Below are 11,090 nucleotides of genomic sequence, written 5' to 3' on the forward strand. Positions count from 1 at the left end.
GAAGCCAACCACATGTCATTATCACAGTTAGATCATCAACAGTACATCTGAAGCTACAGCAAGAAGTAACAGACCAGACCTTCTACAGATCTGTACAGGTGGCTACGTTACAACTTGCACTAAACAAGTCCTTTGCACACCTGGGATGGTACAAATAAATAGTAGGTTCCCACACTGGCTAAGCTTGTAAGATAACATTTAATGTATTCTTTTTTAGGCGGTGAGGTACTGAAATGTCAGTCATCTTTCATACCTCCCCATTCACTAGATGTTGGGGAAAACATTTTGGAGAATCTTATATTTTTATCAACCTATTTCATTCTCATAGTGTACATGTTTTATTAACAATAAAGGTATCGATGGGTTTATTTTCTAATATCACACATGGCCTGTTGAATGAGCTGCAAAGAAAGCATTCCTTTTTATAGTTATAATTAACATGAAACATGGCAGCAAAATGAACAAAACTACCGAGTTAGGTTGCATCTTTACAACATGAAGAATGATGCTGCTAGACGGAACTCTGAATAGAAACCAGTGGCCCTACACGGATGAAATAACAGACGGACAGAGGCGAACGCACGGTGGACGACGGAGGGAGATTTGACAAAGTTACGAGTCTTGATAGCTTGTGGGTTTCCCTCGTCACTGTTTTGCCATATTTTAACATGGATTTGGACACTGACATACGAACAATTGCGAGAGGGTTTCATTGCAACCTATGCAACGTGAATATACCCAACAGTAAGAGAATTCCGTTATTAATTAAGTTAGCTAGCTCCTTATTGAGCTAGCTAGCTCCAGAGCGTGTCAGATGATGACTCTTTACTGAGATGAGCTAGCTGGCTAATATAACGTAAATTACCTAACAAGCTATCTAATGTGTAATGTGTTATAGCCAGTTTGTAGCACCTACACATGACGAGGACATCTTAAAGGGTTTTGAGTACGAAACGTTTGAACTGCATGAAATCCATTCATATAACTTAAAGGACAATGCTCGCTTTTGACAACCTGGACCTTATTTACGACATATTATAAGACGTTTGACTCACCGAGATCACTTTGGTGTAGTTCGGAGGCCTGTAGAAGAAATTTAAAATCCAGCGCGAGCCAGTATATCCATGTAATGGTGGCGGACGGGGCACCGAGAATGCAGCTTCTAAATCTATTTTCTGCCGGGAAACGGTTGTTTTCATCAATCTGTCTTTATGAATCGCTAGTTGTGCTTACATAGAGCGTAGGCCTGTTGTGGTTTTTCACATGCCTCTGTAATATGATCAACAGAAAATAGATTTTTAGAAGCTGCATTCTCTGTGCCCCCACCACCACCATTACATGGATATACTTGGCTCGCGCTGGATTTAAAATTTATTCTACATGCCTCCGAACTACACCAAAGTGATCTCAGTGAGTCAAACGTCTTATAATATGTCGTAAATAAGGTCCAGGTTGTCAAAAGCGAGCATTCTCCTTTAAGTGCAGGCCAAGTGTGCCCACTAACCTCCATCATGGAAGTTACATTTCCCGCAGTCACACAATCTAAAACACTCCTCTTCCTCCTAGAACCCAGTCTGGACGACCATGTGAAGGGCAGAAAGCACCAGAAGCTGAGCATCGTCCGGGCGACCCGGAAGGCGCAGGAGGAACACAGCGTGTTTGTCAGCGGCTTCAAGCAGAACACCTCTCAGTCCGACTTGGCAGACTACTTCCAGAAGTTTGGACCGGTGTCAGAGGTCATCATGGACAAGGACAAGGTTGGCTCTTAAGTCCTGTATATACAGTAACCCATGGGCTAGACCAGATTCCGCTGCCACTCAAGGTGGCAAAACTTAACATAACATATATGTTAAATGTCTTAACATAATTTTAGAAAAGATCCATGTCTGTTGATGATATTTTGGTATTATAACCATTCCTGAGTGGTAGCTGTGTCAGAGTAACCAGCTCATGAAGTTACCCACCCCCTAAAGTAAATTGCATTGTAGATTATTATTATTATTTACTGTAGATGTAAATAATCAGAGCCTTTGATGGATGCCGGTAATAATCATGCTCTTTGTCCTCAGGGTGTGTACGCCATAGTGGAGTTTGGTGAGAAGGACAGTCTGCAGAACACTCTGGCCCAGGTGGAACACCGTATGAACGGTCTCAAGCTGCGCGTGAAGCCCAGGGAGAAGAAGGAGTTCAAGTTGATCCCCAAGAAGAAGCCGGACTTCAAGAACCTGCAGGAGGTTCTGGAGCGCCTGACCCCTGAGCTGTGTCAAACCGCGTCCGTGAGTGTCGGAATCAGTGTTGACCATTGGTTGGTCTCCTCATGAAAAATTGACTCTTGATTCAGTAAATGTAAATGTAAAAACATCACACCCAGGAGGTGAAGTAAGCGGTTGGATTTATGAGCAATCATCTAAGATTGGCCCTTTTCACAGCAGCCACTGTCAAAGCAGAGTAAACACAGCTGTAATTAATAACATTAGTGATAAAGCATGGTGTAAACGGGTGTAATTAATAACATTAGTTATAAAGCACGGTAAACACAGGTGTTATTCATAACATTAGTTATGGCCCTGTTCCATTTGGCTGTGATACCCGGGACCATAATTAACTTGATCAATAATGAATGTTTACCCTGCTCACTACTGATTTGCATAGGCTACTCCCGATTGGTTTAAATCTCATGCTACGAACACGGACGGACACACACACACACTATTAGCCATCTATATGGCTCGCACATATTATTGACTAGGTAAAGCATACACTGTTGCAGATGACAGGACAGTGCAAATACATGACAGTGCAAATGCAGTACAAAAAACTGTGCAAATACAAAATACAGTGCAAACAAATTACAATATACTGTTAAAAACAGAGGAGGCACAAATTCAATTTACGTACAATATACCAGATGTAGTGTGGTGAGTGTAGTGTGGTAGATGAGCGATGTTATATACAGTGTGTGCAGTGTGTGTGCCGTTGAGGTCTGTGGTATGGGGACCTCCAGTAGAACCTGGTGTGAAGGTTGGTGGTGTTCACCTTGCTGTGGTGTCCCAGGTGAACGAGCAGATGCAGAGGCTGGTGGAGCGATTTCAGCTGGGAGACAACGAGAAGAAGGCCCGATCCCTGCTGGTGGAGCTGCTCCAGGAGGTCTTCAAAGAGTTCTTCCCAGGTAGCTTCCGCAAGATGGACTGGACTTATATAGCGTTTTTATCCAAAGCGCTTTACAATGAAGGCCTCTCATTCACCCATTCACACACACATTCACCCACCAGTTAGAGAGTAGAAGCTACTCCTTCTGTAGATTTTGGTTCAGATTGCTGCTACGCCAATACTAATCCTATGCGTTCCATCCATGAATCTAAACCTAAAATTGCAAACACTGCCTGTTCCCCCCCAACCGCACAGATAGCCAGATCAAACCCTTCGGCTCCTCTGTGAACACCTTCGACATGCACTCCTGTGACCTGGACCTGTTCCTGGACTTGGAGCACACCAAGGTCTTCCAGGCCCGAGCAAAGACCTCCGCCGAGCAGGTGTGGAGACGCTTTCTAATCCTCCCGGCACAGATTTAAAAACAACAACATATAAACAATTTAAAAAAACAGTATCTCTATGGATAACTGTCTCAAGATCTTCATGGTTGTCCATGCATTTATCCTAATCACCTCTCTCTTTCTCTCTCTCTCTCTCTCTCTCTCTCTCTCTCTCTCTCTCCCTCTCCCTCTCCTGTTGACTAGGCAGGGGAGGGTGCGTCGGACGACGCGAAGTCCGAAGACTCCATCCTCTCCGACATCGACCTGACCACCGCCACGCCGGCCGAGGTGCTCGACCTGGTGACGGCCATCTTGAAGAAGTGTGTCCCCGGCGTGCACAAGGTCCAGGCGGTGAGCAGCGCACGTCTGCCTGTGGTCAAGTTCCTCCACCGCGAGCTCAACCTCCAGGGGGACATCACCGTCAATAACAGGTCAGCCGCCGGGGCGGTGGTCGTGTTGGGATGGTTACAACCTCCTCTTCCTCGTCTGTACTCGCCCCACTCACCAGAGGAAGAGCGATAGTGTCCAGTAGGTTTGGATCTGCTGCCCACCCAAACACACCCCCTTCCAAGTACCACAATGTAATTAAGCTATTAGCTTTTTTTATTTAGCTTGATGGGTTTTTACTTAAATAATGTGTATGAGAAGCTATGCTTCAGATGCAAGTTTTTAATAAAAAATTTAAAAAAAGATAGAAAAAAAAAAGATTAATCAATCAATCAATTAATCAATCAATTCCCTTGAATGTGGCTCAGGCTGCCATGCTTTCTGGACACTAACCCGCTGTCTATGAAGTGAACTGCAGAGCAATACGGAGCTCAGTCGGAGTCTCCTTGTGAACCCCGGCTCTCTGTCCCTCAGACTGGCAGTGAGAAACACCCGCTACCTGCAGCTGTGCTCCGGCCTGGACGCCAGGCTCCGCCCCCTGGTCTACGCCATCCGGTACTGGGCAGCGCAGAAGCAGCTGGCTGGTGGGTGACTTCCACAATCCCTTCTCCCTGACGTGTACCGGCAACACACATATATTTAAAAGTGTAAAGATTGTTAAGAAAGAGCACTTTTTACACGACGCAGCTTTGCAAGTCTTGACTCCGGAGAGAGCGGAGAACTGATAGGCTGGCTTCCCCTCCGCATGTGTCGTTGACTGAATCCAGCAGGGGGCAGCAGAGACACATATTTCCACTCCTCGGCTTTCACTAGCTCTTTGTTTCACAATGCTGCCTGTTGTCATAGGCTTCTAATCAATGTTCTCTCTCTCTCCTCTCTCTCTCCTCTCTCCTTTCTCTCTCTCACTCTCCTCTCTCTCTCTCTCTCTCTCTCTCTCCCTCTCTCCTCTCTCTCTCTCTCTCTCTCTCTCTCTCTCTCTCTCCCCCCCCTCCCCCTCCCTGGCTCAGGTAATCCCAGCGGAGCCGGTTCCATGTTGAACAACTATGCTCTGACCCTGCTGGTCATCTACTTCCTCCAGAACTGTGACCCTCCTGTCCTCCCCACAGTGGACCAGCTGCAGAACATGGCCTGTGTGTATTACATGACATGACATGACATGACATGACATTACAGTCATTTAGCAGGTACAGATAACTGCTGGTATTAATTGAGCCCACAGTAGTCTGTGTAGTATCCCTGGGTAGGACATTAAAGGCGAGTGAGATTTAATTTTGTAATTATCGATCCCTGGGTAAGACATTAATGGCTTGAGTGAGATTGGATTTTTTCATTAGCGCTGTTGTGTTGCTGTATCGCATGGTAATTGGCATCCCAGTAACATGCAGTAAAGCACATCTATAATGAAACACACTCAAATTAAATCTCACTCATGCCATTACTGTCGTACGCAGGGAATACGGCCAACTGACGCTCTGAGGTTGCCTCATCGCTTTCCCAATTCCAGTCATGGAGCCGCGAGGCTTCCCAGAAACGCCTTCACAACACGCACACAGCTGCGCGCAAGCGGACGCGCGCCTGCCGCATTTCAGCGTGTTAGAGAGAAGATGGCTGCCTTGCTTTTTCCCCGTTTAAAAAAAGAAAAGAAAAAAAAAGAAGATATTTTTAAGGCATTTCTGATTTATTTCGATAGGACAGTGTAGGTGACAGACAGGAAAGGTGGGAGAGAGAGAGAGAGAGAGGGGGGAAGACATGCCACTGCAGAAAGGACTAGCCTTTACATGGTACGCGCCCCCCAGCCCGTTGAGCTACCGGGGCGTCCCCCCCCCCCTCCTGGTTTTGACGTGTTTCCGAACTTGCGTTTTGCGCCGCGGTGTCTCCCCCAGGTGAGGAGGAAGAGTGCGTGATAGAAGGCTGGAACTGCACCTTCCCCAGCCTGCCCATCGCCGTGCCCCCCGGCAAGAACACCCAGGAACTCTGTGAGTCACTCCGCAGCCAAACTTTATTACAACAACACCGACCCCGATTATTGAAAGTCCTCATTGATTATTCATAGACCTCCAAAGGAGATATGGGCTCAATATGGTCACGACCCAGCCCATCTCCCCTGAGCCATACATAGGTCTAAGTATTCCCTAAGGGGACTGTAGATGAAAAAATCTACCGGCCAAGTATATATTTTTTTCCTTGCCTTCTGAAATCTAGTCGCCAATTGGAAATTTTACCTGCATTTGGCCGGTGGCAGGTGTTAATTTTCAGCCCTGCTTGTGACACTTTCAGACACTGCATGTATTCATTCTGATCAGTATTGCCCTCGCTGTGTTAGTAAATGTTATTGGCTGGTCTCGCCAGGTGCCCTGCTGGCTGCCTTCTTCTCTTTCTACGCCCAGTTTGACTTCGCCGGCTCCGTCATCTCCCTCCGCCAGGGCCGCCCGCTCCCCGTCACGGCCTTCCTGGGCCAGGCCAGGGACCCCCCCCCGGAGGCGAAGCCCCCCCTGGAGAGACCCTCCCTCGGCCACGGGCCCAAGCTGGGGGCCCTCAACCTGCCGGACCCCTTCGAGCTCAGCCACAACGTGGCGGGCAACGTGACGGAGCGCTCCCAGAAGAGCTTCCAGAGGGAGTGCCAGGAGGCCGAGAAGTACTGCCGCAGCCTCCAGTACCAGCGCAAGTCCGCCAAGGGGAAGGCCTGGGGGCTGGTGCGCCTCTTCACCCCCCCCGGGAGGAGCCCCGGCGGAGGGGCCGTGGCCCCGAAGGACCTGACCATCAGCATCCCCTTTAAGGTGGCGTCGCTCCCCGAGGGGGTGCGTGACCAGCTCCGCGCGGCCGGGGACGGCTTCCGGCTGCTCTGGTTCGAGAGGGTGTGCTCGGCGGTGGAGGGGGTGTTCCAGAACGTTCTGAAATGCACCCCGGGCAGCGCCCCCCTGGAATCCCCCGTCAAGCACGACGACGGGGATGAAGCCGAGGCCATGGACGCCGACGCCTCCGCCGCAGACCTCGCAACCCACTCTGACGACGACGGCGGCGAGAACGTCCGCCGATCGTCCTCCGGCAGCGACCGCAGTCCTCGGATCGCGGCCTCCGCCGGGGTCAAGAGGCGGCTGTCGTCCGAGGGCGAGGGCGAGGACGCACCGGCGTCCCCGAGCGGGAAGAGGCCGAGGGTGGACGGAGGGCCCAAGCCCCACTCCCCCTGCTGGGCCTGGGCGCAGCGCCACCGGGTCTGGGCCGGACGCAGGAAGGTGCGGAGGGAGATGATGAAAGGGGCCACGGACCACCGGCCGGAGGGGAGCAGCGCCGAACAGGAGACCCAGGTGACCGAGCGCATCGTCGCCAAGGAGCCGGAGGACAAGGAGCCGCTGGAGTTCCGGGTCCGGGCCCAGGTGGTGGGCGGCACCGAGAGCACCAAGGCCGTGCTCAAGTTCAGACCGACCAATGACAGGGCAGGGTTGTTTCAGGACTTTTTTCACTTCCTGGAGTGCTTTCTGCCCAAGATGGCGGAGACTCTTCTGGAGAGACCTGTGGCATAGAAGAAAAAAAAAAAAGAAGAAGAGTTGTGTGTTTTTCTTTTTGGAAAAGTGGAATATAAGGTGAATGAGACTTTTATATTTCCCCAATATCAAGATTTGTTGTTTTATTTTGTCAAATGTAAGGAGGTGCCTGATCTTTAGAAACGAAATCCCCAGTGTGTGGCGTGTTTTGAGGGATTAGATTTGTTTTGACCAGCCAATGAGCAATATTGTTGTAAATATTGATTGCGCTGCTATGCCATTATTGAGTTATTCTTTATTTGTCATATGTCTGGGTTCATGAACGTTCTTGGCTGTGCTGTGCTCCAGATAATGCACTCTTTTCTTTGTTTGTGCTAAGTGGCTGAGTTTTTCCGTTTTAAAGTGTAAACCCTCCAATAAAAAAATGTTTGTATGGACACTTACACTGTTCTTTGAGAATGAAATCAATAAATAAAAACCTTTATCAAGCAACCTGACAACTTGTGTTCTCTGAGTCTCACAGAGAAGGTAGGGTGCAGTGGAGAAAGGGAAGAAACTGTTTATACAAGAGCCATGAGGGCCACCTGCAGATATCGAAAACCACGAAATCAAACATGGTTCATTGAACCTCCCCTGTGAGCCCCTGTCCAGGCTGACCATGACACTATAACAGCCTTGTAGATCGGCCATTACTGGGAGTTACTGCCCGGTGTCCTGAGCATGACTGCCCGGGGAAGTGTGTTTAGTAGCAGGCTGGTCCTGATGGGACCTATGCTCATACGACCCGAGACAAACGGCTGTAATTACTGATGGCGACGCAGAGTTACAGCAGGGGCCCCTGCTCTGGGGGGCACAGAGTTACAGCAGGGGCCCCTGCTCTGGGGGGCCCAGAGTTACAGCAGGGGCCCCTGCTCTGGGGGGCCCAGAGTTACAGCAGGGGCCCCTGCTCTGAATTATGCACACAATTCTGAAAACGTTGTTGCAACAACAAGACTCCAGACTGCTAAACTCTAAGCTCAATGGGCTGTATGCACAACTCCACTACTTCCTGAAATTAGACATGCTTCTCTATTTCCTGTCTTACACTATTGGATAAAGTGATTGATCAGGTGTGCCTGATCATTGTGCTGCAGTCGGGCACACCTGATTAATCACTTCATCCAATAGTGTAGGACAGGAAATAGAGAGGCATGTCCAATTCCAGGAAGTACTGGAGTTGTGCTTATAGCCTATTCCAGTGTTTTCACTCAAATAGACATTTGAGTTTATCTGTAGCATAATGTTGTTGCCGGCAAGAACAATTTACTGTGACTTTACACCATACATAACGTGACGAGAAAAAGGAATCTTGGAAAAGGAATGTTGAATCTTCTCATCTGTTCAAACGCTTTAATCATGTGTCAGATTATAAAGCGCATGGAGCATTTTCAAAATAGTTAACATTTATGTATTCTCAGAATTCTTAAAGGCGTAGTAACGGGAAAATGCATGTTTAGCCCTGTTTTAAGGTTACTTATGATCATATACAATGGTTCAGATCAAAACGTTGACAAAGCTAGCATTTTCGAGAAAGTTGATAATTGCTCTACCACCGTTTTGGTCATACAATGGATGTGGATGGGCATCTTGAAAAATCATTCAAAAACATGTTAAACTCGATTTCAAAGACAATATGTTCTCAAATCTAGATTCTGTAATCCTGATCTTGTGGTATCTGGATCAGAATGATCCTATCTGAAAATTCTTTGAAAAACCAGGACCAAATCTACAAGATCAATTTGATCCGGGATAGCAAAAAAGAGGATTATAAAATCCGGATCATTCTGATCCAGGTTACATTTTTTGAAATACTGGGCCCTGGGGAGTTTGTGATCTGGGGAGTTTGTAATCTAGAGAGTTTGTGATCTGGAGAGTTTGCAAGAGATCTGTGGAGATTTTACAAAATAGTTAACTCTTTTCAGTTTTGTGTTTAGAGAGAAATTGTGCTGTAGTTTCGGGAAACGTGTTTAAACGATTGGGAAAAACTGCAACAATGCCTTCTAATATACGATGCCTCAGGGAATACATTCAAGGAAAGGCTGACACGCCACATAACAAAGAAACTCTGGGGAAATATGGGATTGTTTGGTCACTGTCACTCAATACAGCTTCTGAGTGATGCTCCACTCGTTCACTGCTCTTCTCTGCTGTAACTTACATGTACACTACTGTACTAACTGCTCTTGAGGAGTGCATTAGTTGGAATTTATAGGCCCGTGAAATGTAAACTGTGTCCCCTTTTAGTTATCTGCATCTGCCTCCTAATGTTTCCCCATTTAAAGATGGGAGAGTGTTGACAAGTTTGCCCATTGTATGTTGTTGTTTCTTGTCCTTGACTTTTATTGTAAGAAGTATCAACTCAGAGAGGCTGGTTATGAGGGACAAAGGTCAGTCAGGAATGGACGTGTTGTAAAGAGGGTCTGGTCCTATTAAGAGAATCACGCAGACAGGTGGAAGGCACATCGTCTAGACTAGGGGTCGGCAACCTTTACTATCAAAAGAGACATTTTTGGCCAAGAAATAACACAAAATATGACTGAAGCCGCGAAACATGTTTGAGCCTTAATGAAGGCAATGTCTTCCCCTTAGCCTGTATTTGTTTTCACGCTTGGTGGTATGCCCCCCGGGTGGGGGGGGGGGGGTCTGTACTGTAGGTCCTCCCTTTTGAACATCAAACATTACAGCCTTTTTAAAATTATTATTGATCATATCATAACCCTTAAAGCTTTCTGAATAAATAATACAGGATGTTCATTCTCTGCTTTGAGATTTAACATTTTACTGAACAAACAGACAGCAGAATATATTGTTTTTCTGTGCAATCTGTTTGAATGATGAGAACACATCTAGTTGTTAATGGTCCAAGCAATCGATGTGTAATACCACAATCCACTTACCGGCTTTACGGCAGAGCAATATACACCTCGGTCGGCTGTGATTGCCTCTTCATAACAACAACACTATGCCTGTCATCAATGATTCAGAGTGGAATTAACTTCTATTTTGACAACCATTCAGGCAGAGATAAAGCCACGTTTGAGGCACGAACAGTTCTATTTGTTCACTGCAAAAGGGGAGGTCTCACATCTAGGGGCCCAATAGGAATCCCATACATGTTATGTTAAGGCTTGTTGACTTGTCCTTTTTGATTAAAACGTCTTAGTCTCAGATCAGGTTTGTTGACAGCTTTGATTCTTGTTTCTTATAAAATATTTTTCATCAAACCAGCGAAATGGTTTTAGTGTACCAAATCTGGATTGTTTAGCTATGACAGTGAACATATTGCACACAAGAGCCACACACACACACACACACACACACACACACACACACACACACACAGAAAGTAGTCGATAGTCCATACAGACAACACAGATAACAGTAGATAAGCCCTCAATAGCAGTCCTCTATTATTATTATTATTATTATTATTATTATTATATGGGTATATTCACAATTACTGCAGAGGCCAGGTATATGCTGACTGGTTCCAATGCACCCTGGGATAAGCAGTTTACTGGTCTACTGAACAGGCCCTGTGAGCTGAGCCCTACCACATCAGTACGGATCATCATTTGTAGTCACAGTACTACAACGGTAAACCTTACCGTATTCAGCTATTCAGAGGAGTATTGGCAGATAAAAATAG

The 11,090-nt window shown here is 47.0% G+C and overlaps 1 protein-coding gene across 1 annotated transcript; it reads left to right on the forward strand.

Moving 5' to 3' along the window:
• Positions 1-596: 596 nt before the first annotated feature.
• On the forward strand, positions 597-7,771 carry tut1 (terminal uridylyl transferase 1, U6 snRNA-specific). The gene is made up of 10 exons (XM_084459704.1): positions 597-744; positions 1,567-1,757; positions 2,070-2,276; positions 3,055-3,169; positions 3,406-3,533; positions 3,738-3,964; positions 4,395-4,504; positions 4,928-5,050; positions 5,804-5,896; positions 6,270-7,771. The coding sequence occupies exons 1-10, from the start codon at positions 669-671 to the stop codon at positions 7,439-7,441; spliced, it is 2,442 nt and encodes an 813-aa protein (XP_084315830.1). The 5' UTR covers positions 597-668; the 3' UTR covers positions 7,442-7,771.
• Positions 7,772-11,090: the final 3,319 nt, after the last annotated feature.

This window comes from Borostomias antarcticus, assembly GCF_949987555.1.
Source record: "Borostomias antarcticus genome assembly, chromosome: 29".
Classification (NCBI taxonomy): Eukaryota; Metazoa; Chordata; class Actinopteri; order Stomiiformes; family Stomiidae; genus Borostomias; species Borostomias antarcticus.

What these genes read in the sequence shown, in the direction of transcription:
- tut1 (XM_084459704.1), top strand. Translation starts at nt 669, where the DNA reads ATGGATTTGGACACTGACATACGAACAATTGCGAGAGGGTTTCATTGC. An exon ending in AGCTGTGTCAAACCGCGTCC is followed by an intron (nt 2,277 to 3,054) that starts GTGAGTGTCGGA and finishes GTGGTGTCCCAG; the next exon opens with GTGAACGAGCAGATGCAGAG. An exon ending in GACATCACCGTCAATAACAG is followed by an intron (nt 3,965 to 4,394) that starts GTCAGCCGCCGG and finishes TCTGTCCCTCAG; the next exon opens with ACTGGCAGTGAGAAACACCC.